The sequence below is a fragment of the Scyliorhinus torazame genome, chromosome 5, assembly GCF_047496885.1.
Source record: "Scyliorhinus torazame isolate Kashiwa2021f chromosome 5, sScyTor2.1, whole genome shotgun sequence".
Lineage (NCBI taxonomy): Eukaryota > Metazoa > Chordata > Chondrichthyes > Carcharhiniformes > Scyliorhinidae > Scyliorhinus > Scyliorhinus torazame.
The window spans coordinates 10,909,784-10,935,563 of record NC_092711.1 but is presented as its reverse complement, the minus strand read 5'-3'; the positions used below and the strand labels follow the sequence as shown (position 1 = coordinate 10,935,563).

Genomic DNA, 25,780 nt, shown 5'->3' with positions numbered 1-25,780 from the left:
ACGTTTGATGAGGACCCGTCTACTGAGGTAGTATGGGCTGAGGTTAGAAACAGGAAAGGAGAGGTTACCCTGTTCGGGGTTTTCTATAGGCCTCCGAAAAGTTCGAGAGATGTAGAGGAGAGGATTGCAAAGATGATTCTGGATCGGAGCGAAAGCAACAGGGTGGTTGTTATGGGGGACTTTAACTTTCCAAATATTGACTGGAAACGCCATAGTTTGAGTACTTTAGATGGGTCCGTTTTTGTCCAATGTGTGCAGGAGGGTTTCCTGACACAGTCTGTAGATAGGCCAACGAGAGGCGAGGCCATATTGGATTTGGTACTGGGTAATGAACCAGGACAGGTGTTAGATTTGGAGGTAGGTGAGCATTTTGCTGATAGTGACCACAATTCGATTACGTTTACTTTAGTGATGGAAAGGGACAGGTATATACCGCAGGGCAAGAGGTATATCTGGGGGAAAGGCAATTATGAGGCATGACTGAGGATGCATCGGATGGAGAGGAAAACTGCAGGGGATGGGCACAATGGAAATGTGGAGCTTGTTCAAGGAACAGCTACTGCGTGTCCTTGATAAGTATGTACCTGTCAGGCAGGGAGGAAGTGGTCGAGCGAGGGAACCGTGGTTTACTAAAGCAGTCGAAACGCTTGTCAAAAGGAAGAAGGAGGCTTATGTAAAGATGAGACATGAAGGTTCAGTTAGGGCGCTCGAGAGTTACAAGTTAGCTAGGAAGGACCTAAAGAGAGAGCTAAGAAGAGCCAGGAGGGGACATGAGAAGTCTTTGGCAGGCAGGATCAAGGATAACCCTAAAGCTTTTTATAGATATGTCAGGAACAAACAAATGATTAGAGTAAGAGTAGGACCAGTCAAGGACAGTAGTGGGAAGTTGTGCTTGGAGTCCGAGGAGATAGGAGAGGTGCTAAATGAATATTTTTCATCAGTATTCACACAGGAAAACCACAATGTTGTCGAGAATACTGAGATTCAGGCTACTAGACTAGAAGGGCTTGAGGTTCATAAGGAGGAGGTGTTAGCAATTCTGGAAAGTGTGAAAATAGATAAGTCCCCTGGGCCGGATGGGATTTATCCTAGGATTCTCTGGGAAGCTAGGGAGGAGATTGCTGAGCCTTTGGCTTTGATCTTTAAGTCATCTTTGTCTACAGGAATAGTGCCAGAAGACTGGAGGATAGCAAATGTTGTCCCCTTGTTCAAGAAGGGGAGTAGAGACAACCCCGGTAACTATAGACCAGTGAGCCTTACTTCTGTTGTGGGCAAAATATTGGAAAGATTTATAAGAGATAGGATGTCTAATTATCTGGAATGGAATAATTTGATTAGAGATAGTCAACACGGTTTTGTGAAGGGTAGGTCGTGCCTCACAAACCTTATAGAGTTCTTTGAGAAGGTGACCAAACAGGTGGATGAGGGTAAAGCAGTTGATGTGGTGTATATGGATTTCAGTAAAGCGTTTGATAAGGTTCCCCATGATAGGCTACTGCAGAAAATACGGAGGCATGGGATTCAGGGTGATTTAGCAGTTTGGATCAGAAATTGGCTAGCTGGAAGAAGACCAGTGGTGGTTGATGGGAAATGTTCAGATTGGAGTTCAGTTACTAGTGGTGTACCACAAGGATCTGTTTTGGGGCCACTGTTGTTTGTCATTTTTGGAAATGACCTGGAGGAGGGCGTAGAAGGATGGGTGAGTAAATTTGCAGATGACACTAAAGTCGGTGGAGTTGTGGACAGTGCGGAAGTATGTTACAAGTTACAGAGGGACATAGATAAGCTGCAGCGCTGGGCTGAGAGGTGGTAAATGGAGTTTAATGCAGAAAAGTGTGAGGTGATTCATTTTGGAAGGAATAACAGGAAGACAGAGTACTGGGCTAATGGTAAGATTCTTGGTAGTGTGGATGAGCAGAGAGATCTCGGTGTCCATGTACATAGATCCCTGAAAGTTGCCACCCAGGTTGAGAGGGTTGTTAAGAAGGCGTACGGTGTGTTAGCTTTTATTGGTAGATGGATTGAGTTTCGGAGCCATGAGGTCATGTTGCAGCTGTACAAAACTCTGGTGCGGCCGCATTTGGAGTATTGCGTGCAATTCTGGTCGCCGCATTATAGGAAGGACGTGGAAGCATTGGAAAGGGTGCAGAGGAGATTTACCAGAATGAGGGAAGATCTTATGAGGAAAGGCTGAGGGACTTGAGGCTGTTTTTGTTAGAAGAAGGTTAAGGGGTGACTTAATTGAGGCATACAAGATGATCAGAGGATTGGATAGGGTGGACAGTGAGAGCCTTTTTCCTCGGATGGTGATGTCTAGCACGAGGGGACATAGCTTTAAATTAAGGGGAGCTAGATATAAGACAGATGTCAGAGGTAGGTTATTTACTCAGAGAGTAGTAAGGGCGTGGAATGCCCTGCCTGCAACAGTAGTGGACTCGCCAACACTAAGGGCATTCAAATGGTCATTGGATAGACATATGGACGATAAGGGAATAGTGTAGATGGGCTTTAGAGTGGTTTCACAGGTCGGCGCAACATCGAGGGCCGAAGGGCCTGTACTGCGCTGTAATGTTCTAAAAGGTGCTTCGCTCCAGGACTAACTCCACACACAAATAGGGATACGTACATTAACACAAACTTTAATATTGAAACTAACTTTAACATAAAGGGAATAGCTTACAATTCTAAGTTAACTTAACAATCAAATGAAACTCTTTATCTCCTAACTGCTAACTTTATCTCCAATCAAGCAAAACCCACCTCTGGTCAAACCCCATTTTCAAATACAGTCAGCAAACAAAGCAGTACTTGCTGTACAGAGATGCCTTGGAGAGAGAGAGAGAGAGAACGTTCAGGAAACAGCCTGCAGATTGTTGTCTGTGGCAAACCACTGTTTAAGACCATAAGACCAGAAGACATAGGAGCGGAAGTAAGGCCATTCGGCCCATCGAGTCCACTCCGCCATTCAATCATGGCTGATTTCAACTCCATTTACCCGCTATAACTTGACAACTCTTTCCAGAAGTGGCTTTTTGGTTCCCAGCCACATCTCAATTGATTGATTCAAAACCTCACTGCCCTAGCCCCTGGCTGAATTAATTACATCCTCCTCATCCCACTCGAATCCCATGGCCTGATTACTTAAAGTTTAAACGCAATGTCTCCAATGATCGACTCCCTAGAAATCAAAACACAAATCCATTAGGCCTGTCCTCCACATAAGCAATGTTTGAAATACGGATGTTCTTTTATGATGCCCTAATTACCCTTTCTGGTGCTATAGTGTGATCCTGTCTTTAAAAGCAGGATTTTTGAAACCATTACTGCAGCAGGTATATGCATACTAATCCAGACTTCCAACCATTCCTGCACTAAATACATATACTACAATATATACCTGAAACTCCTGTACACTGCAGAGCTCCCTCAGTACTGACCCTCTGACAGTGCGGCGCTCCCTCAGTACTGACTCTCTGACAGTACGGCACTCCCTCAGTACTGACCCTCTGACAGTGCGGCGCTCCCTCAGTACTGACCCTCTGACAGTGCGGCACTCCCTCAGTACTGATCCTCTGACAGTGCGGCGCTCCCTCAGTACTGACCCTCTGACAGTGCAGAGCTCCCTCAGTACTGACCCTCTGACAGTGCGGCACTCCCTCAGTACTGACCCTCTGACAGTACGGCACTCCCTCAGTACTGACCCTCTGACAGTGCGGCACTCCCTCAGTACTGACCCTCTGACAGTGCAGCACTCCCTCAGTACTGACCCTCTGACAGTGCAGCACTCCCTCAGTACTGACCCTCTGACAGTGCGGCACTCCCTCAGTACTGACCCTCTGACAGTGCAGCGCTCCCTCAATACTGACCCTCTGACAGTGCAGCACTCCCTCAGTACTGACCCTCTGACAGTGCAGCGCTCCCTCAATACTGACCCTCTGACAGTGCAGCACTCTCTCAGTACTGACCCTCTGACAGTGCAGCACTCCCTCAGTACTGACCCTCTGACAGTGCAGAGCTCCCTCAGTACTGACCCTCTGACAGTGCGGCACTCCCTCAGTACTGACCCTCTGACAGTGCAGCGCTCCCTCAATACTGACCCTCTGACAGTGCAGCACTCCCTCAGTACTGACCCTCTGACAGTGCGGCACTCCCTCAGTACTGACCCTCTGACAGTGCAGAGCTCCCTCAGTACTGACCCTCTGACAGTGCGGCACTCCCTCAGTACTGACCCTCTGACAGTGCAGCACTCCCTCAGTACTGACCCTCTGACAGTGCGGCACTCCCTCAGTACTGACCCTCTGACAGTGCAGCACTCCCTCAGTACTGACCCTCTGACAGTGCGGCACTCCCTCAGTACTGACCCTCTGACAGTGCAGCACTCCCTCAGTACTGACCCTCAGACAGTGCAGCACTCCCTCAGTACAGACCCTCTGACAGTATAGAGCTCCCTCAGTACTGACCCTCTGACAGTGCGGCACTCCCTCAGTACTGACCCTCTGACAGTGCAGCACTCCCTCAGTACTGACCCTCTGACAGTGCGGCACTCCCTCAGTAATGATCCTCTGACAGTGCGGCGCTCCCTCAGTACTGACCCTCTGACAGTGCGGCACTCCCTCTGTACTGACCCTTTGACAGTGTGGCGCTCCCTCTGTACTGATCCTCTGACAGTGCGGCACTCCCTCAGTACTGACCCTCTGTCAGTGCAGCACTCCCTCAGTACTGACCCTCTGACAGTGCGGCACTCCCTCAGTACTGACCCTCTGACAGTGCAGAGCTCCCTCAGTACTGACCCTCTGACAGTGCGGCACTCCCTCAGTACTGACCCTCTGACAGTGCAGCGCTCCCTCAATACTGACCCTCTGACAGTGCAGCACTCCCTCAGTACTGACCCTCTGACAGTGCGGCACTCCCTCAGTACTGACCCTCTGACAGTGCAGCACTCCCTCAGTACTGACCCTCAGACAGTGCAGCACTCCCTCAGTAATGATCCTCTGACAGTGCGGCACTCCCTCTGTACTGACCCTTTGACAGTGTGGCGCTCCCTCTGTACTGATCCTCTGACAGTGCGGCACTCCCTCAGTACTGACCCTCTGACAGTGCGGCACTCCCTCAGTACTGACCCTCTGACAGTGCTGCGCTCCCTCAGTACTGACCCTCTGACAGTGCGGCACTCCCTCAGAACTGACCCTCTGACAGTGCGGCACTCCCTCAGTACTGACCCTCTGACAGTGCGGTGCTCCCTCAGTACTGACCCTCTGACAGTGCGGCATTCCCTCAGTACTGACTGTCCGATAGTGCGGAGTGTGTTTAGTCCTGATGCTGACATTGTTTCGGTAGAGAATCGTGTGCCTGTAACTGTATTTGTTCTCTCTCCCTCTCTCCAGTCCACTCTTGTTACAATTGGTCGAAAGACTGAACATGCCGTGTGTTCCAGTGCAGTCAGACGCGCTACAAAGCCATCGGACACCACTGTGCTGGATGCTGACGGCCAATCCCACAATCTGAACACCCCTCATGAACTCTCTGAAGGGAAAGAATGAAGCAAAATGGTTAACACTCCTTTTGGGGAGTTTTTGAAGAGACGTTTACCGGTTCCGAAGAGCACGTTACCACAGTTTGTTGGTTGTGTGTGTTTTTTTTAAAGCCCTGTTGCTAACGAAGGGCAAATTTATTGTGTTTCTGCTGCCAAGGAAGAAAGTGTTTCAAGACCGATTTTGTGGAATGAATTTTATTGTGGTTTGCGAAAATATTCTTCAGTTGATTTAATAAAAGCCGACATAAAAAGGTGCTTTTCACGGTCTGTCCTGTTACTGTGATGAAGCACAGCGAGGTTTATGTCTTTCTAACATTCCTGACTCATCAGCCTTCTCTTTCTTCTCTCTTGCTGTCTCCGTCTTTTCCCTCCCGTTCTCACTCTGTCTCACATCCTCCTTCGAATGCTTACCCTCACGCCCATTCTGGCTCTCGCTCCCTGTCTGGCTGCCGCTCGCGCTCCCAGTCTGGCCCTCGCCCCCTGTCTGGCCCTCGCCCCCTGTCTGTCTCTCGCTCCCTGTCTGTCTCTCGCTCCCTGTCTGGCCCTCGCTCCCTGTCTGTCTCTCGCTCCCTGTCTGTCTCTCGCTCCCTGTCTGTCCCTCACGCCCTTCCTGTCCCTCGCTCCCTGTCTGTCCCTCGCCCCCTGTCTGTCCCTCGCTCCCTGTCTGTCTCTCGCTCCCTGTCTGTCCCTCGCTCCCTGTCTGTCTCTCGCTCCCTGTCTGTCCCTCGCTCCCTGTCTGTCTCTCGCTCCCTGTCTGTCTCTCGCTCCCTGTCTGTCCCTCGCTCCCTGTCTGTCCCTCGCTCCCTGTCTGTCTCTCGCTCCCTGTCTGTCCCTCGCTCCCTGTCTGTCTCTCGCTCCCTGTCTGTCCCTCGCTCCCTGTCTGTCTCTCGCTCCCTGTCTGTCTCTCGCTCCCTGTCTGTCCTCGCTCCTGTCTGTCCCTGTCTGTCTCTCGCTCCCTGTCTGTCTCTCGCTCCCTGTCTGTCTCTCGCTCCCTGTCTGTCTCTCGCTCCCTGTCTGTCTCTCGCTCCCTGTCTGTCTCTCGCTCCCTGTCTGTCTCTCGCTCCCTGTCTGTCTCTCGCTCCCTGTCTGTCTCTCGCTCCCTGTCTGTCTCTCGCTCCCTGTCTGTCTCTCGCTCCCTGTCTGTCTCTCGCTCCCTGTCTGTCCTCGCTCCTGTCTGTCCCTCGCTCCTGTCTGTCTCGCTCCCTGTCTGTCTCTCGCTCCCTGTCTGTCTCTCGCTCCCTGTCTGTCCCTCGCTCCCTGTCTGTCTCTCGCTCCCTGTCTGTCTCTCGCTCCCTGTCTGTCCCTCGCTCCCTGTCTGTCCCTCGCTCCCTGTCTGTCTCTCGCTCCTGTCTGTCCCTCGCTCCCTGTCTGTCCCTCGCTCCCTGTCTGTCCCTCGCTCCCTGTCTGTCCCTCGCTCCCTGTCTGTCCCTCGCTCCCTGTCTGTCCCTCGCTCCCTGTCTGTCTCTCGCTCCCTGTCTGTCCCTCGCTCCCTGTCTGTCCCTCGCTCCCTGTCTGTCCCTCGCTCCCTGTCTGTCTCTCGCTCCCTGTCTGTCTCTCGCTCCTGTCTGTCTCTCGCTCCCTGTCTGTCCCTCGCTCCCTGTCTGTCTCTCGCTCCCTGTCTGTCTCTCGCTCCCTGTCTGTCCCTCGCTCCTGTCTGTCTCTCGCTCCCTGTCTGTCCCTCGCTCCCTGTCTGTCCCTCGCTCCCTGTCTGTCCCTCGCTCCCTGTCTGTCTCTCGCTCCCTGTCTGTCCTCGCTCCCTGTCTGTCTCTCGCTCCCTGTCTGTCCCTCGCTCCTGTCTGTCTCTCGCTCCCTGTCTGTCCCTCGCTCCCTGTCTGTCTCTCGCTCCTGTCTGTCCCTCGCTCCCTGTCTGTCTCTCGCTCCCTGTCTGTCCCTCGCTCCCTGTCTGTCTCTCGCTCCCTGTCTGTCTCTCGCTCCCTGTCTGTCTCTCGCTCCCTGTCTGTCTCTCGCTCCCTGTCTGTCCCTCGCTCCCTGTCTGTCCCTCGCTCCCTGTCTGTCTCTCGCTCCCTGTCTGTCTCTCGCTCCCTGTCTGTCTCTCGCTCCCTGTCTGTCTCTCGCTCCCTGTCTGTCCCTCGCTCCCTGTCTGTCCCTCGCTCCCTGTCTGTCCCTCGCTCCCTGTCTGTCTCTCGCTCCCTGTCTGTCCCTCGCTCCCTGTCTGTCTCTCGCTCCCTGTCTGTCTCTCGCTCCCTGTCTGTCCCTCGCTCCCTGTCTGTCCCTCGCTCCCTGTCTGTCTCTCGCTCCCTGTCTGTCCCTCGCTCCCTGTCTGTCCCTCGCTCCCTGTCTGTCTCTCGCTCCCTGTCTGTCCCTCGCTCCCTGTCTGTCCCTCGCTCCCTGTCTGTCTCTCGCTCCCTGTCTGTCCCTCGCTCCCTGTCTGTCCCTCGCTCCCTGTCTGTCTCTCGCTCCCTGTCTGTCCCTCGCTCCCTGTCTGTCCCTCGCTCCCTGTCTGTCTCTCGCTCCCTGTCTGTCCCTCGCTCCCTGTCTGTCCCTCGCTCCCTGTCTGTCTCTCGCTCCCTGTCTGTCCCTCGCTCCCTGTCTGTCTCTCGCTCCCTGTCTGTCTCTCGCTCCCTGTCTGTCTCTCGCTCCCTGTCTGTCTCTCGCTCCCTGTCTGTCTCTCGCTCCCTGTCTGTCCCTCGCTCCCTGTCTGTCCCTCGCTCCCTGTCTGTCTCTCGCTCCCTGTCTGTCTCTCGCTCCCTGTCTGTCTCTCGCTCCCTGTCTGTCTCTCGCTCCCTGTCTGTCCCTCGCTCCCTGTCTGTCCCTCGCTCCCTGTCTGTCTCTCGCTCCCTGTCTGTCTCTCGCTCCCTGTCTGTCCCTCGCTCCCTGTCTGTCCTCGCTCCCTGTCTGTCTCTCGCTCCCTGTCTGTCCCTCGCTCCTGTCTGTCCCTCGCTCCCTGTCTGTCTCTCGCCCCCTGTCTGTCCCTCGCTCCCTGTCTGTCCCTCGCTCCCTGTCTGTCTCTCGCTCCCTGTCTGTCCTCGCCCCTGTCTGTCCTCGCTCCCTGTCTGTCTCTCGCTCCCTGTCTGTCTCTCGCTCCCTGTCTGTCTCTCGCTCCCTGTCTGTCTCTCGCTCCCTGTCTGTCTCTCGCTCCCTGTCTGTCTCTCGCCCCCTGTCTGTCCTCTCGCTCCCTGTCTGTCTCTCGCTCCCTGTCTGTCTCTCGCTCCCTGTCTGTCTCTCGCTCTCTGTCTGTCCCTCGCTCCCTGTCTGTCTCTCGCTCCCTGTCTGTCCCTCGCTCCCTGTCTGTCCCTCGCTCCCTGTCTGTCTCTCGCTCCCTGTCTGTCTCTCGCTCCCTGTCTGTCCCTCGCTCCCTGTCTGGCCCTCGCTCCCTGTCTGTCTCTCGCTCCCTGTCTGTCCCTCGCTCCCTGTCTGTCCCTCGCTCCCTGTCTGTCTCTCGCTCCCTGTCTGTCCCTCGCTCCCTGTCTGTCTCTCGCTCCCTGTCTGTCCCTCGCTCCCTGTCTGTCTCTCGCTCCCTGTCTGTCTCTCGCTCCCTGTCTGTCTCTCGCTCCCTGTCTGTCCCTCGCTCCCTGTCTGTCCCTCGCTCCCTGTCTGTCTCTCGCTCCCTGTCTGTCCCTCGCTCCCTGTCTGTCTCTCGCTCCCTGTCTGTCTCTCGCTCCCTGTCTGTCCCTCGCTCCCTGTCTGTCCCTCGCTCCCTGTCTGTCTCTCGCTCCCTGTCTGTCCCTCGCTCCCTGTCTGTCTCTCGCTCCCTGTCTGTCTCTCGCTCCCTGTCTGTCTCTCGCTCCCTGTCTGTCCCTCGCTCCCTGTCTGTCCCTCGCTCCCTGTCTGTCCCTCGCTCCCTGTCTGTCTCTCGCTCCCTGTCTGTCCCTCGCTCCCTGTCTGTCCTCGCTCCCTGTCTGTCTCTCGCTCCCTGTCTGTCTCTCGCTCCCTGTCTGTCCCTCGCTCCCTGTCTGTCTCTCGCTCCCTGTCTGTCCCTCGCTCCCTGTCTGTCCCTCGCTCCCTGTCTGTCTCTCGCTCCCTGTCTGTCCTCGCTCCCTGTCTGTCTCTCGCTCCCTGTCTGTCTCTCGCTCCCTGTCTGTCTCTCGCTCCCTGTCTGTCTCTCGCTCCCTGTCTGTCCCTCGCTCCCTGTCTGTCTCTCGCTCCCTGTCTGTCCCTCGCTCCCTGTCTGTCCCTCGCTCCCTGTCTGTCCCTCGCTCCCTGTCTGTCCCTCGCTCCCTGTCTGTCTCTCGCTCCCTGTCTGTCCCTCGCTCCCTGTCTGTCCCTCGCTCCCTGTCTGTCTCTCGCTCCCTGTCTGTCCCTCGCTCCCTGTCTGTCTCTCGCTCCCTGTCTGTCCTCGCTCCCTGTCTGTCTCTCGCTCCCTGTCTGTCCCTCGCTCCCTGTCTGTCTCTCGCTCCCTGTCTGTCTCTCGCTCCCTGTCTGTCTCTCGCTCCCTGTCTGTCCCTCGCTCCCTGTCTGTCTCTCGCTCCCTGTCTGTCCCTCGCTCCCTGTCTGTCCCTCGCTCCCTGTCTGTCTCTCGCTCCCTGTCTGTCTCTCGCTCCCTGTCTGTCTCTCGCTCCCTGTCTGTCTCTCGCTCCCTGTCTGTCTCTCGCTCCCTGTCTGTCCCTCGCTCCCTGTCTGTCTCTCGCTCCCTGTCTGTCTCTCGCTCCCTGTCTGTCTCTCGCTCCCTGTCTGTCTCTCGCTCCCTGTCTGTCCCTCGCTCCCTGTCTGTCTCTCGCTCCCTGTCTGTCTCTCGCTCCCTGTCTGTCCCTCGCTCCCTGTCTGTCCCTCGCTCCCTGTCTGTCCCTCGCTCCCTGTCTGTCTCTCGCTCCCTGTCTGTCCCTCGCTCCCTGTCTGTCCCTCGCTCCCTGTCTGTCTCTCGCTCCCTGTCTGTCCCTCGCTCCCTGTCTGTCCCTCGCTCCCTGTCTGTCTCTCGCTCCCTGTCTGTCTCTCGCTCCCTGTCTGTCTCTCGCTCCCTGTCTGTCTCTCGCTCCCTGTCTGTCCTCGCTCCCTGTCTGTCCCTCGCTCCCTGTCTGTCCCTCGCTCCCTGTCTGTCTCTCGCTCCCTGTCTGTCCTCGCTCCCTGTCTGTCTCTCGCTCCCTGTCTGTCTCTCGCTCCCTGTCTGTCTCTCGCTCCCTGTCTGTCTCTCGCTCCCTGTCTGTCTCTCGCTCCCTGTCTGTCCCTCGCTCCCTGTCTGTCTCTCGCTCCCTGTCTGTCTCTCGCTCCCTGTCTGTCCCTCGCTCCCTGTCTGTCTCTCGCTCCCTGTCTGTCCCTCGCTCCCTGTCTGTCTCTCGCTCCCTGTCTGTCTCTCGCTCCCTGTCTGTCCCTCGCTCCCTGTCTGTCTCTCGCTCCCTGTCTGTCCCTCGCTCCCTGTCTGTCTCTCGCTCCCTGTCTGTCCCTCGCTCCCTGTCTGTCTCTCGCTCCCTGTCTGTCCCTCGCTCCCTGTCTGTCTCTCGCTCCCTGTCTGTCTCTCGCTCCCTGTCTGTCCTCGCTCCCTGTCTGTCTCTCGCTCCCTGTCTGTCTCTCGCTCCCTGTCTGTCTCTCGCTCCCTGTCTGTCCTCTCGCTCCCTGTCTGTCCCTCGCTCCCTGTCTGTCTCTCGCTCCCTGTCTGTCTCTCGCTCCCTGTCTGTCTCTCGCTCCCTGTCTGTCTCTCGCTCCCTGTCTGTCCCTCGCTCCCTGTCTGTCCCTCGCTCCCTGTCTGTCTCTCGCTCCCTGTCTGTCCCTCGCTCCCTGTCTGTCTGTCTCGCTCCCTGTCTGTCTCTCGCTCCCTGTCTGTCTCTCGCTCCCTGTCTGTCTCTCGCTCCCTGTCTGTCTCTCGCTCCCTGTCTGTCCCTCGCTCCCTGTCTGTCTCTCGCTCCCTGTCTGTCTCTCGCTCCCTGTCTGTCTCTCGCTCCCTGTCTGTCTCTCGCTCCCTGTCTGTCTCTCGCTCCCTGTCTGTCCCTCGCTCCCTGTCTGTCCCTCGCTCCCTGTCTGTCCTCGCTCCCTGTCTGTCTCTCGCTCCCTGTCTGTCTCTCGCTCCCTGTCTGTCTCTCGCTCCCTGTCTGTCCTCGCTCCCTGTCTGTCCCTCCTCTGTCTCGCTCCCTGTCTGTCTCCCTCGCTCCCTGTCTGTCCCTCGCTCCCTGTCTGTCCCTCGCTCCCTGTCTGTCTCTCGCTCCCTGTCTGTCTCTCGCTCCCTGTCTGTCTCTCGCTCCCTGTCTGTCCTCTCGCTCCCTGTCTGTCCTCGCTCCTGTCTGTCCCTCGCTCCCTGTCTGTCCTCGCTCCCTGTCTGTCCTCGCTCCCTGTCTGTCTCTCGCTCCCTGTCTGTCTCTCGCTCCCTGTCTGTCCTCTCGCTCCCTGTCTGTCTCTCGCTCCCTGTCTGTCCCTCGCTCCCTGTCTGTCTCTCGCTCCCTGTCTGTCTCTCGCTCCCTGTCTGTCTCTCGCTCCCTGTCTGTCCCTCGCTCCCTGTCTGTCTCTCGCTCCCTGTCTGTCCCTCGCTCCCTGTCTGTCTCTCGCTCCCTGTCTGTCCTCTCGCTCCCTGTCTGTCCCTCGCTCCCTGTCCTGTCTCTCGCTCCCTGTCTGTCTCTCGCTCCCCTGTCTGTCTCTCGCTCCCTGTCTGTCTCTCGCTCCCTGTCTGTCCCTCGCTCCCTGTCTGTCTCTCGCTCCCTGTCTGTCCCTCGCTCCCTGTCTGTCCTCGCTCCCTGTCTGTCTCTCGCTCCCTGTCTGTCTCTCGCTCCCTGTCTGTCCCTCGCTCCCTGTCTGTCTCTCGCTCCCTGTCTGTCCCTCGCTCCCTGTCTGTCCCTCGCTCCCTGTCTGTCCTCGCTCCCTGTCTGTCTCTCGCTCCCTGTCTGTCTCTCGCTCCTGTCTGTCCTCGCTCCCTGTCTGTCCCTCGCTCCCTGTCTGTCTCTCGCTCCCTGTCTGTCTCTCGCTCCCTGTCTGTCCTCGCTCCCTGTCTGTCTCTCGCTCCCTGTCTGTCTCTCGCTCCCTGTCTGTCTCTCGCTCCCTGTCTGTCCCTCGCTCCCTGTCTGTCTCTCGCTCCCTGTCTGTCCCTCGCTCCCTGTCTGTCCCTCGCTCCCTGTCTGTCTCTCGCTCCCTGTCTGTCTCTCGCTCCCTGTCTGTCTCTCGCTCCCTGTCTGTCTCTCGCTCCCTGTCTGTCCCTCGCTCCCTGTCTGTCCCTCGCTCCCTGTCTGTCTCTCGCTCCCTGTCTGTCCCTCGCTCCCTGTCTGTCTCTCGCTCCCTGTCTGTCTCTCGCTCCCTGTCTGTCCCTCGCTCCCTGTCTGTCCCTCGCTCCCTGTCTGTCTCTCGCTCCTGTCTGTCTCTCGCTCCCTGTCTGTCCTCGCTCCCTGTCTGTCCTCTCGCTCCCTGTCTGTCTCTCGCTCCCTGTCTGTCTCTCGCTCCCTGTCTGTCCCTCGCTCCCTGTCTGTCTCTCGCTCCCTGTCTGTCTCTCGCTCCCTGTCTGTCCCTCGCTCCCTGTCTGTCTCTCGCTCCCTGTCTGTCTCTCGCTCCCTGTCTGTCTCTCGCTCCCTGTCTGTCCTCGCTCCTGTCTGTCTCTCGCTCCCTGTCTGTCTCTCGCTCCCTGTCTGTCCCTCGCTCCCTGTCTGTCTCTCGCTCCCTGTCTGTCCCTCGCTCCCTGTCTGTCTCTCGCTCCCTGTCTGTCTCTCGCTCCCTGTCTGTCCTCGCTCCCTGTCTGTCTCTCGCTCCCTGTCTGTCCTCGCTCCCTGTCTGTCTCTCGCTCCCTGTCTGTCCCTCGCTCCCTGTCTGTCTCTCGCTCCCTGTCTGTCCCTCGCTCCCTGTCTGTCCTCGCTCCCTGTCTGTCCCTCGCTCCCTGTCTGTCTCTCGCTCCCTGTCTGTCTCTCGCTCCCTGTCTGTCTCTCGCTCCCTGTCTGTCTCTCGCTCCCTGTCTGTCCTCGCTCCCTGTCTGTCTCTCGCTCCCTGTCTGTCTCTCGCTCCCTGTCTGTCCCTCGCTCCCTGTCTGTCTCTCGCTCCCTGTCTGTCCCTCGCTCCCTGTCTGTCTCTCGCTCCCTGTCTGTCTCTCGCTCCCTGTCTGTCTCTCGCTCCCTGTCTGTCTCTCGCTCCCTGTCTGTCCCTCGCTCCCTGTCTGTCTCTCGCTCCCTGTCTGTCCTCGCTCCCTGTCTGTCTCTCGCTCCCTGTCTGTCTCTCGCTCCCTGTCTGTCTCTCGCTCCCTGTCTGTCCCTCGCTCCCTGTCTGTCTCTCGCTCCCTGTCTGTCTCTCGCTCCCTGTCTGTCCCTCGCTCCCTGTCTGTCCTCGCTCCCTGTCTGTCTCCTCGCTCCCTGTCTGTCTCTCGCTCCCTGTCTGTCTCTCGCTCCCTGTCTGTCTCTCGCTCCCTGTCTGTCTCTCGCTCCCTGTCTGTCTCTCTCGCTCCCTGTCTGTCCCTCGCTCCCTGTCTGTCTCGCGCTCCCTGTCTGTCTCTCGCTCCCTGTCTGTCCCTCGCTCCCTGTCTGTCCTCTCGCTCCCTGTCTGTCTCTCGCTCCCTGTCTGTCTCTCGCTCCCTGTCTGTCCTCTCGCTCCCTGTCTGTCTCTCGCTCCCTGTCTGTCCTCTCGCTCCCTGTCTGTCCCTCGCTCCCTGTCTGTCTCTCGCTCCCTGTCTGTCCCTCGCTCCCTGTCTGTCTCTCGCTCCCTGTCTGTCTCTCGCTCCCTGTCTGTCCCTCGCTCCCTGTCTGTCTCTCGCTCCCTGTCTGTCTCTCGCTCCCTGTCTGTCCCTCGCTCCCTGTCTGTCTCTCGCTCCCTGTCTGTCCCTCGCTCCCTGTCTGTCTCTCGCTCCCTGTCTGTCTCTCGCTCCCTGTCTGTCTCTCGCTCCCTGTCTGTCCCTCGCTCCCTGTCTGTCTCTCGCTCCCTGTCTGTCCCTCGCTCCCTGTCTGTCCCTCGCTCCCTGTCTGTCTCTCGCTCCCTGTCTGTCTCTCGCTCCCTGTCTGTCCTCGCTCCCTGTCTGTCTCTCGCTCCCTGTCTGTCTCTCGCTCCCTGTCTGTCCTCTCGCTCCCTGTCTGTCTCTCGCTCCCTGTCTGTCCTCTCGCTCCCTGTCTGTCTCTCGCTCCCTGTCTGTCTCTCGCTCCCTGTCTGTCTCTCGCTCCCTGTCTGTCCCTCGCTCCCTGTCTGTCTCTCGCTCCCTGTCTGTCTCTCGCTCCCTGTCTGTCCCTCGCTCCCTGTCTGTCCCTCGCTCCCTGTCTGTCCCTCGCTCCCTGTCTGTCTCTCGCTCCCTGTCTGTCCTCGCTCCCTGTCTGTCTCTCGCTCCTGTCTGTCTCTCGCTCCCTGTCTGTCCCTCGCTCCCTGTCTGTCTCTCGCTCCCTGTCTGTCCTCGCTCCCTGTCTGTCCCTCGCTCCCTGTCTGTCTCTCGCTCCCTGTCTGTCTCTCGCTCCCTGTCTGTCCTCGCTCCCTGTCTGTCTCTCGCTCCCTGTCTGTCCCTCGCTCCCTGTCTGTCTCTCGCTCCCTGTCTGTCTCTCGCTCCCTGTCTGTCCCTCGCTCCCTGTCTGTCTCTCGCTCCCTGTCTGTCTCTCGCTCCCTGTCTGTCCCTCGCTCCCTGTCTGTCTCCTCGCTCCCTGTCTGTCTCTCGCTCCCTGTCTGTCTCTCGCTCCCTGTCTGTCTCTCGCTCCCTGTCTGTCCTCGCTCCCTGTCTGTCTCTCGCTCCCTGTCTGTCCCTCGCTCCCTGTCTGTCCTCGCTCCCTGTCTGTCTCTCGCTCCCTGTCTGTCCCTCGCTCCCTGTCTGTCTCTCGCTCCCTGTCTGTCTCTCGCTCCCTGTCTGTCCTCTCGCTCCCTGTCTGTCTCCTCGCTCCCTGTCTGTCTCTCGCTCCCTGTCTGTCCCTCGCTCCCTGTCTGTCTCTCGCTCCCTGTCTGTCCCTCGCTCCCTGTCTGTCCCTCGCTCCCTGTCTGTCTCTCGCTCCCTGTCTGTCCCTCGCTCCCTGTCTGTCCTCGCTCCCTGTCTGTCTCTCGCTCCCTGTCTGTCCCTCGCTCCCTGTCTGTCCCTCGCTCCCTGTCTGTCCCTCGCTCCCTGTCTGTCTCTCGCTCCCTGTCTGTCTCTCGCTCCCTGTCTGTCCCTCGCTCCCTGTCTGTCCTCTCGCTCCCTGTCTGTCCCTCGCTCCCTGTCTGTCCCTCGCTCCCTGTCTGTCTCTCGCTCCCTGTCTGTCCCTCGCTCCCTGTCTGTCCCTCGCTCCCTGTCTGTCCTCGCTCCCTGTCTGTCTCTCGCTCCCTGTCTGTCCCTCGCTCCCTGTCTGTCTCTCGCTCCCTGTCTGTCTCTCGCTCCCTGTCTGTCTCTCGCTCCCTGTCTGTCCTCGCTCCCTGTCTGTCTCTCGCTCCCTGTCTGTCTCTCGCTCCCTGTCTGTCCCTCGCTCCCTGTCTGTCTCTCGCTCCCTGTCTGTCCCTCGCTCCCTGTCTGTCCCTCGCTCCCTGTCTGTCCCTCGCTCCCTGTCTGTCTCTCGCTCCCTGTCTGTCCCTCGCTCCCTGTCTGTCTCTCGCTCCCTGTCTGTCTCTCGCTCCCTGTCTGTCTCTCGCTCCCTGTCTGTCCCTCGCTCCCTGTCTGTCCTCGCTCCCTGTCTGTCTCCTCGCTCCCTGTCTGTCCCTCGCTCCCTGTCTGTCCCTCGCTCCCTGTCTGTCCCTCGCTCCCTGTCTGTCCCTCGCTCCCTGTCTGTCCTCGCTCCCTGTCTGTCTCTCGCTCCCTGTCTGTCTCTCGCTCCCTGTCTGTCTCTCGCTCCCTGTCTGTCTCTCGCTCCCTGTCTGTCCCTCGCTCCCTGTCTGTCTCTCGCTCCCTGTCTGTCCCTCGCTCCCTGTCTGTCCCTCGCTCCCTGTCTGTCCCTCGCTCCCTGTCTGTCTCTCGCTCCCTGTCTGTCTCTCGCTCCCTGTCTGTCCCTCGCTCCCTGTCTGTCCCTCGCTCCCTGTCTGTCTCCTCGCTCCCTGTCTGTCTCTCGCTCCCTGTCTGTCCCTCGCTCCCTGTCTGTCTCTCGCTCCCTGTCTGTCCCTCGCTCCCTGTCTGTCCCTCGCTCCCTGTCTGTCCCTCGCTCCCTGTCTGTCCTCGCTCCCTGTCTGTCTCTCGCTCCCTGTCTGTCTCTCGCTCCCTGTCTGTCCCTCGCTCCCTGTCTGTCCCTCGCTCCCTGTCTGTCCCTCGCTCCCTGTCTGTCTCTCGCTCCCTGTCTGTCTCTCGCTCCCTGTCTGTCCCTCGCTCCCTGTCTGTCTCTCGCTCCCTGTCTGTCTCTCGCTCCCTGTCTGTCTCTCGCTCCCTGTCTGTCCCTCGCTCCCTGTCTGTCCCTCGCTCCCTGTCTGTCCCTCGCTCCCTGTCTGTCTCTCGCTCCCTGTCTGTCCTCGCTCCCTGTCTGTCTCTCGCTCCCTGTCTGTCTCTCGCTCCCTGTCTGTCCTCGCTCCCTGTCTGTCCCTCGCTCCCTGTCTGTCCCTCGCTCCCTGTCTGTCTCTCGCTCCCTGTCTGTCTCTCGCTCCCTGTCTGTCTCTCGCTCCCTGTCTGTCTCTCGCTCCCTGTCTGTCCCTCGCTCCCTGTCTGTCCTCGCTCCCTGTCTGTCTCTCGCTCCCTGTCTGTCTCTCGCTCCCTGTCTGTCTCTCGCTCCCTGTCTGTCTCTCGCTCCCTGTCTGTCCCTCGCTCCCTGTCTGTCTCTCGCTCCCTGTCTGTCTCTCGCTCCCTGTCTGTCTCTCGCTCCCTGTCTGTCCCTCGCTCCCTGTCTGTCCCTCGCTCCCTGTCTGTCCTCTCGCTCCCTGTCTGTCTCTCGCTCCCTGTCTGTCCCTCGCTCCCTGTCTGTCTCTCGCTCCCTGTCTGTCTCTCGCTCCCTGTCTGTCTCTCGCTCCCTGTCTGTCTCTCGCTCCCTGTCTGTCTCTCGCTCCCTGTCTGTCTCTCGCTCCCTGTCTGTCCCTCGCTCCCTGTCTGTCTCTCGCTCCCTGTCTGTCCCTCGCTCCCTGTCTGTCCCTCGCTCCCTGTCTGTCCTCGCTCCCTGTCTGTCTCTCGCTCCCTGTCTGTCCCTCGCTCCCTGTCTGTCTCTCGCTCCCTGTCTGTCTCTCGCTCCCTGTCTGTCCCTCGCTCCCTGTCTGTCTCTCGCTCCCTGTCTGTCTCTCGCTCCCTGTCTGTCTCTCGCTCCCTGTCTGTCCTCGCTCCCTGTCTGTCTCTCGCTCCCTGTCTGTCCCTCGCTCCCTGTCTGTCTCTCGCTCCCTGTCTGTCTCTCGCTCCCTGTCTGTCTCTCGCTCCCTGTCTGTCCCTCGCTCCCTGTCTGTCCCTCGCTCCCTGTCTGTCTCTCGCTCCCTGTCTGTCCCTCGCTCCCTGTCTGTCTCTCGCTCCCTGTCTGTCTCTCGCTCCCTGTCTGTCTCTCGCTCCCTGTCTGTCTCTCGCTCCCTGTCTGTCTCTCGCTCCCTGTCTGTCTCTCGCTCCCTGTCTGTCTCTCGCTCCCTGTCTGTCTCTCGCTCCCTGTCTGTCTCTCGCTCCCTGTCTGTCCCTCGCTCCCTGTCTGTCCCTCGCTCCCTGTCTGTCTCTCGCTCCCTGTCTGTCCCTCGCTCCCTGTCTGTCTCTCGCTCCCTGTCTGTCTCTCGCTCCCTGTCTGTCTCTCGCTCCTGTCTGTCCCTCGCTCCCTGTCTGTCTCTCGCTCCCTGTCTGTCTCTCGCTCCCTGTCTGTCTCTCGCTCCCTGTCTGTCTCTCGCTCCCTGTCTGTCCCTCGCTCCCTGTCTGTCCCTCGCTCCCTGTCTGTCTCTCGCTCCCTGTCTGTCTCTCGCTCCCTGTCTGTCCTCGCTCCCTGTCTGTCCCTCGCTCCCTGTCTGTCTCTCGCTCCCTGTCTGTCTCTCGCTCCCTGTCTGTCTCTCGCTCCCTGTCTGTCTCTCGCTCCCTGTCTGTCTCTCGCTCCCTGTCTGTCTCTCGCTCCCTGTCTGTCTCTCGCTCCCTGTCTGTCCCTCGCTCCCTGTCTGTCTCTCGCTCCCTGTCTGTCTCTCGCTCCCTGTCTGTCCTCGCTCCCTGTCTGTCCCTCGCTCCCTGTCTGTCTCTCGCTCCCTGTCTGTCCCTCGCTCCCTGTCTGTCTCTCGCTCCCTGTCTGTCCCTCGCTCCCTGTCTGTCTCTCGCTCCCTGTCTGTCTCTCGCTCCCTGTCTGTCTCTCGCTCCCTGTCTGTCTCTCGCTCCCTGTCTGTCTCTCGCTCCCTGTCTGTCCCTCGCTCCCTGTCTGTCCCTCGCTCCCTGTCTGTCTCTCGCTCCCTGTCTGTCTCTCGCTCCCTGTCTGTCTCTCGCTCCCTGTCTGTCTCTCGCTCCCTGTCTGTCTCTCGCTCCCTGTCTGTCTCTCGCTCCCTGTCTGTCCTCGCTCCCTGTCTGTCTCTCGCTCCCTGTCTGTCTCTCGCTCCCTGTCTGTCCCTCGCTCCCTGTCTGTCTCTCGCTCCCTGTCTGTCTCTCGCTCCCTGTCTGTCCCTCGCTCCCTGTCTGTCTCTCGCTCCCTGTCTGTCCCTCGCTCCCTGTCTGTCTCTCGCTCCCTGTCTGTCTCTCGCTCCCTGTCTGTCCCTCGCTCCCTGTCTGTCCCTCGCTCCCTGTCTGTCTCTCGCTCCCTGTCTGTCTCTCGCTCCCTGTCTGTCTCTCGCTCCCTGTCTGTCCCTCGCTCCCTGTCTGTCCTCGCTCCCTGTCTGTCTCTCGCTCCCTGTCTGTCCCTCGCTCCCTGTCTGTCTCTCGCTCCCTGTCTGTCTCTCGCTCCCTGTCTGTCCCTCGCTCCCTGTCTGTCCTCGCTCCCTGTCTGTCTCTCGCTCCCTGTCTGTCCCTCGCTCCCTGTCTGTCTCTCGCTCCCTGTCTGTCTCTCGCTCCCTGTCTGTCCCTCGCTCCCTGTCTGTCCCTCGCTCCCTGTCTGTCCTCGCTCCCTGTCTGTCTCTCGCTCCCTGTCTGTCTCTCGCTCCCTGTCTGTCCCTCGCTCCCTGTCTGTCCTCGCTCCCTGTCTGCTCTCGCTCCCTGTCTGTCTCTCGCTCCCTGTCTGTCTCTCGCTCCCTGTCTGTCCCTCGCTCCCTGTCTGTCTCTCGCTCCCTGTCTGTCCCTCGCTCCCTGTCTGTCTCCTCGCTCCCTGTCTGTCCCTCGCTCCCTGTCTGTCTCTCGCTCCCTGTCTGTCCCTCGCTCCCTGTCTGTCTCTCGCTCCCTGTCTGTCCTCGCTCCTGTCGTCCCTCGCCCTGTCTGTCTCTCGCTCCCTGTCTGTCCCTCGCTCCCTGTCTGTCCCTCGCTCCCTGTCTGTCTCTCGCTCCCTGTCTGTCTCTCGCTCCCTGTCTGTCCCTCGCTCCCTGTCTGTCCCTCGCTCCCTGTCTGTCTCTCGCTCCTGTCTGTCTCTCGCTCCCTGTCTGTCCCTCGCTCCCTGTCTGTCCCTCGCTCCCTGTCTGTCTCTCGCTCCCTGTCTGTCCCTCGCTCCCTGTCTGTCCCTCGCTCCCTGTCTGTCCTCGCTCCCTGTCTGTCCCTCGCTCCCTGTCTGTCTCTCGCTCCCTGTCTGTCTCTCGCTCCCTGTCTGTCTCTCGCTCCCTGTCTGTCCTCGCTCCCTGTCTGTCCTCGCTCCTGTCTGTCCCTCGCTCCCTGTCTGTCTCTCGCTCCCTGTCTGTCTCTCGCTCCCTGTCTGTCCCTCGCTCCCTGTCTGTCCCTCGCTCCCTGTCTGTCCCTCGCTCCCTGTCTGTCTCTCGCTCCCTGTCTGTCCCTCGCTCCCTGTCTGTCCTCGCTCCCTGTCTGTCCCTCGCTCCCTGTCTGTCTCTCGCTCCCTGTCTGTCCCTCGCTCCCTGTCTGTCTCTCGCTCCCTGTCTGTCCCTCGCTCCCTGTCTGTCCTCGCTCCCTGTCTGTCCCTCGCTCCCTGTCTGTCTCTCGCTCCCTGTCTGTCCCTCGCTCCCTGTCTGTCTCTCGCTCCCTGTCTGTCCCTCGCTCCCTGTCTGTCTCTCGCTCCCTGTCTGTCTCTCGCTCCCTGTCTGTCCCTCGCTCCCTGTCTGTCTCTCGCTCCCTGTCTGTCCTCGCTCCCTGTCTGTCCTCGCTCCCTGTCTGTCCCTCGCTCCCTGTCTGTCTCTCGCTCCCTGTCTGTCCTCGCTCCCTGTCTGTCCCTCGCTCCCTGTCTGTCCCTCGCTCCCTGTCTGTCCCTCGCTCCCTGTCTGTCCCTCGCTCCCTGTCTGTCCTCGCTCCCTGTCTGTCCCTCGCTCCCTGTCTGTCCCTCGCTCCCTGTCTGTCCCTCGCTCCCTGTCTGTCCTCTCGCTCCCTGTCTGTCCCTCGCTCCCTGTCTGTCTCTCGCTCCCTGTCCCTCGCTCCCTGTCTGTCTCTCGCTCCCTGTCTGTCCTCGCTCCCTGTCTGTCTCTCGCTCCCTGTCTGTCCCTCGCTCCCTGTCTGTCCCTCGCTCCCTGTCTGTCCTCGCTCCCTGTCTGTCCCTCGCTCCCTGTCTGTCCCTCGCTCCCTGTCTGTCCTCGCTCCCTGTCTGTCCCTCGCTCCCTGTCTGTCCTCGCTCCCTGTCTGTCCCTCGCTCCCTGTCTGTCCCTCGCTCCCTGTCTGTCCTCGCTCCCTGTCTGTCTCTCGCTCCCTGTCTGTCTCTCGCTCCCTGTCTGTCTCTCGCTCCCTGTCTGTCTCTCGCTCCCTGTCTGTCTCTCGCTCCCTGTCTGTCCTCGCTCCCTGTCTGTCCCTCGCTCCCTGTCTGTCCCTCGCTCCCTGTCTGTCTCTCGCTCCCTGTCTGTCTCTCGCTCCCTGTCTGTCTCTCGCTCCCTGTCTGTCCCTCGCTCCCTGTCTGTCTCTCGCTCCCTGTCTGTCCTCGCTCCCTGTCTGTCCCTCGCTCCCTGTCTGTCTCTCGCTCCCTGTCTGTCCCTCGCTCCCTGTCTGTCCTCGCTCCCTGTCTGTCTCTCGCTCCCTGTCTGTCTCTCGCTCCCTGTCTGTCTCTCGCTCCCTGTCTGTCCCTCGCTCCCTGTCTGTCTCTCGCTCCCTGTCTGTCTCTCGCTCCCTGTCTGTCCCTCGCTCCCTGTCTGTCTCTCGCTCCCTGTCTGTCCTCGCTCCCTGTCTGTCTCTCGCTCCCTGTCTGTCTCTCGCTCCCTGTCTGTCCTCGCTCCCTGTCTGTCTCTCGCTCCCTGTCTGTCTCTCGCTCCCTGTCTGTCCCTCGCTCCCTGTCTGTCTCTCGCTCCCTGTCTGTCCCTCGCTCCCTGTCTGTCCCTCGCTCCCTGTCTGTCCCTCGCTCCCTGTCTGTCCCTCGCTCCCTGTCTGTCCCTCGCTCCCTGTCTGTCTCTCGCTCCCTGTCTGTCTCTCGCTCCCTGTCTGTCTCTCGCTCCCTGTCTGTCTCTCGCTCCCTGTCTGTCTCTCGCTCCCTGTCTGTCCCTCGCTCCCTGTCTGTCTCTCGCTCCCTGTCTGTCCCTCGCTCCCTGTCTGTCCCTCGCTCCCTGTCTGTCCCTCGCTCCCTGTCTGTCCCTCGCTCCCTGTCTGTCCCTCGCTCCCTGTCTGTCCCTCGCTCCCTGTCTGTCCTCGCTCCCTGTCTGTCTCTCGCTCCCTGTCTGTCCCTCGCTCCCTGTCTGTCTCTCGCTCCCTGTCTGTCCCTCGCTCCCTGTCTGTCTCTCGCTCCCTGTCTGTCTCTCGCTCCCTGTCTGTCTCTCGCTCCCTGTCTGTCTCTCGCTCCCTGTCTGTCCCTCGCTCCCTGTCTGTCCCTCGCTCCCTGTCTGTCCCTCGCTCCCTGTCTGTCCCTCGCTCCCTGTCTGTCTCTCGCTCCCTGTCTGTCCCTCGCTCCCTGTCTGTCTCTCGCTCCCTGTCTGTCTCTCGCTCCCTGTCTGTCTCTCGCTCCCTGTCTGTCTCTCGCTCCCTGTCTGTCCCTCGCTCCCTGTCTGTCCCTCGCTCCCTGTCTGTCCCTCGCTCCCTGTCTGTCCCTCGCTCCCTGTCTGTCTCTCGCTCCCTGTCTGTCTCTCGCTCCCTGTCTGTCTCTCGCTCCCTGTCTGTCCCTCGCTCCCTGTCTGTCCCTCGCTCCCTGTCTGTCTCTCGCTCCCTGTCTGTCCCTCGCTCCCTGTCTGTCCCTCGCTCCCTGTCTGTCTCTCGCTCCCTGTCTGTCCTCGCTCCCTGTCTGTCCCTCGCTCCCTGTCTGTCCTCGCTCCCTGTCTGTCTCTCGCTCCCTGTCTGTCCCTCGCTCCCTGTCTGTCCCTCGCTCCCTGTCTGTCTCTCGCTCCCTGTCTGTCCCTCGCTCCCTGTCTGTCTCTCGCTCCCTGTCTGTCCCTCGCTCCCTGTCTGTCTCTCGCTCCCTGTCTGTCTCTCGCTCCCTGTCTGTCCCTCGCTCCCTGTCTGTCTCTCGCTCCCTGTCTGTCCTCGCTCCCTGTCTGTCTCTCGCTCCCTGTCTGTCCCTCGCTCCCTGTCTGTCTCTCGCTCCTGTCTGTCTCTCGCTCCCTGTCTGTCCTACGCTCCCTGTCTGTCCCTCCGCTCCCTGTCTGTCCCTCGCTCCCTGTCTGTCCCTCGCTCCCTGTCTGTCTCTCGCTCCCTGTCTGGCCTCGCTCCCTGTCTGTCCTCGCTCCCTGTCTGTCCCTCGCTCCCTCGTCTCGCTCCCTGTCTGTCCCTCGCTCCCTGTCTGTCTCTCGCTCCCTGTCTGTCTCTCGCTCCCTGTCTGTCCCTCGCTCCCTGTCTGTCCCTCGCTCCCTGTCTGTCCCTCGCTCCCTGTCTGTCCCTCGCTCCCTGTCTGTCCCTCGCTCCCTGTCTGTCCCTCGCTCCCTGTCTGTCTCTCGCTCCCTGTCTGTCTCTCGCTCCCTGTCTGTCTCTCGCTCCCTGTCTGTCCCTCGCTCCCTGTCTGTCTCTCGCTCCCTGTCTGTCCTCGCTCCTGTCTGTCCTCTCGCTCCCTGTCTGTCCTCGCTCCCTGTCTGTCTCTCGCTCCCTGTCTGTCTCCTCGCTCCCTGTCTGTCCCTCGCTCCCTGTCTGTCTCTCGCTCCCTGTCTGTCTCTCGCTCCCTGTCTGTCTCTCGCTCCCTGTCTGTCCTCGCTCCCTGTCTGTCTCCTCGCTCCCTGTCTGTCTCTCGCTCCCTGTCTGTCTCTCGCTCCCTGTCTGTCTCTCGCTCCCTGTCTGTCCCTCGCTCCCTGTCTGTCTCTCGCTCCCTGTCTGTCCCTCGCTCCCTGTCTGTCTCTCGCTCCCTGTCTGTCTCTCGCTCCCTGTCTGTCTCTCGCTCCCTGTCTGTCTCTCGCTCCCTGTCTGTCCTCGCTCCTGTCTGTCCCTCGCTCCCTGTCTGTCTCTCGCTCCCTGTCTGTCCCTCGCTCCCTGTCTGTCCTCGCTCCCTGTCTGTCCCTCGCTCCCTGTCTGTCTCTCGCTCCCTGTCTGTCCCTCGCTCCCTGTCTGTCTCTCGCTCCCTGTCTGTCTCTCGTCTCTGCTCCCTGTCTGTCCTCGCTCCCTGTCTGTCTCTCGCTCCGCTCCCTGTCTGTCCTCGCTCCTGTCTGTCTCTCGCTCCCTGTCTGTCCCTCGCTCCCTGTCTGTCTCTCGCTCCCTGTCTGTCTCTCGCTCCCTGTCTGTCTCGCTCCCTGTCTGTCCCTCGCTCCCTGTCTGTCCTCTCGCTCCCTGTCTGTCCCTCGCTCCCTGTCTGTCTCTCGCTCCCTGTCTGTCCCTCGCTCCCTGTCTGTCTCTCGCTCCCTGTCTGTCCCTCGCTCCCTGTCTGTCTCTCGCTCCCTGTCTGTCTCTCGCTCCCTGTCTGTCTCTCGCTCCCTGTCTGTCCCTCGCTCCCTGTCTGTCCTCGCTCCCTGTCTGTCCTCGCTCCCTGTCTGTCCCTCGCTCCTGTCTGTCCTCGCTCCCTGTCTGTCCTCGCTCCCTGTCTGTCCCTCGCTCCCTGTCTGTCCTCGCTCCCTGTCTGTCCCTCGCTCCCTGTCTGTCCCTCGCTCCTGTCTGTCTCTCGCTCCCTGTCTGTCCCTCGCTCCCTGTCTGTCCCTCGCTCCCTGTCTGTCTCTCGCTCCCTGTCTGTCTCTCGCTCCCTGTCTGTCCCTCGCTCCCTGTCTGTCTCTCGCTCCCTGTCTGTCCTCGCTCCCTGTCTGTCCCTCGCTCCCTGTCTGTCTCTCGCTCCCTGTCTGTCTCTCGCTCCCTGTCTGTCTCTCGCTCCCTGTCTGTCTCTCGCTCCCTGTCTGTCTCTCGCTCCCTGTCTGTCCTCGCTCCCTGTCTGTCCCTCGCTCCCTGTCTGTCTCTCGCTCCCTGTCTGTCCTCGCTCCCTGTCTGTCCCTCGCTCCCTGTCTGTCTCTCGCTCCCTGTCTGTCTCTCGCTCCCTGTCTGTCCCTCGCTCCCTGTCTGTCCCTCGCTCCCTGTCTGTCTCTCGCTCCCTGTCTGTCTCTCGCTCCCTGTCTGTCTCTCGCTCCCTGTCTGTCTCTCGCTCCCTGTCTGTCCCTCGCTCCCTGTCTGTCTCTCGCTCCCTGTCTGTCTCTCGCTCCCTGTCTGTCCTCTCGCTCCCTGTCTGTCTCTCGCTCCCTGTCTGTCCCTCGCTCCTTGTCTGTCTGTCTCGCTCCCTGTCTGTCCCTCGCTCCCTGTCTGTCCCTCGCTCCCTGTCTGTCCCTCGCTCCCTGTCTGTCCCTCGCTCCCTGGTCTGTCCTCTCGCTCCCTGTCTGTCCCTCGCTCCCTGTCTGTCCCTCGCTCCTGTCTGTCTCCCTCGCTCCCTGTCTGTCTCTCGCTCCCTGTCTGTCTCCTCGCTCCCTGTCTGTCCCTCGCTCTCCCTGTCTGTCCCTCGCTCCCTGTCTGTCTCTCGCTCCCTGTCTGTCTCGCTCCCTGTCTGTCTCTCGCTCCCTGTCTGTCCCTCGCTCCCTGTCTGTCCCTCGCTCCCTGTCTGTCCCTCGCTCCCTGTCTGTCCTCTCTCGCTCCCTGTCTGTCCTCGCTCCCTGTCTGTCTCTCGCTCCCTGTCTGTCTCCTCGCTCCCTGTCTGTCCCTCGCTCCCTGTCTGTCCCTCGCTCCCTGTCTGTCTCTCGCTCCCTGTCTGTCTCTCGCTCCCTGTCTGTCCTCTCGCTCCCTGTCTGTCCCTCGCTCCCTGTCTGTCCCTCGCTCCCTGTCTGTCCCTCGCTCCCTGTCTGTCCCTCGCTCCCTGTCTGTCCCTCGCTCCCTGTCTGTCTCCCTCGCTCCTGTCTGTCTCTCGCTCCCTGTCTGTCCCTCGCTCCTGCTGTCTCTCGCTCCCTGTCTGTCCCTCGCTCCCTGTCTGTCCCTCGCTCCCTGTCTGTCCCTCGCTCCCTGTCTGTCTCTCGCTCCCTGTCTGTCCCTCGCTCCCTGTCTGTCCTCGCTACCCTGTCTGTCCCTCGCTCCCTGTCTGTCCTCGCTCCCTGTCTGTCCTCGCTCCCTGTCTGTCCCTCGCTCCCTGTCTGTCCTCTCGCTCCCTGTCCTGTCTCTCGCTCCCTGTCTGTCCTCGCTCCCTGTCTGTCCCTCGCTCCCTGTCTGTCTCTCATCGCTCCCTGTCTGTC

General features: G+C 60.2%; 1 protein-coding gene across 1 annotated transcript in view; it reads right to left on the bottom strand.

Moving 5' to 3' along the window:
* Positions 1 to 3,137: 3,137 nt before the first annotated feature.
* LOC140422591 (proteasome activator complex subunit 1-like) overlaps positions 3,138 to 25,780 on the bottom strand; it is a 59,227-nt gene continuing 36,584 nt past the window's right edge. Inside the window, exon 9 of the mRNA XM_072507598.1 lies at positions 3,138 to 3,178. Coding sequence (XP_072363699.1) covers positions 3,138 to 3,178 — 41 coding nt within the window. The remainder of the gene's footprint in view (positions 3,179 to 25,780) is intronic.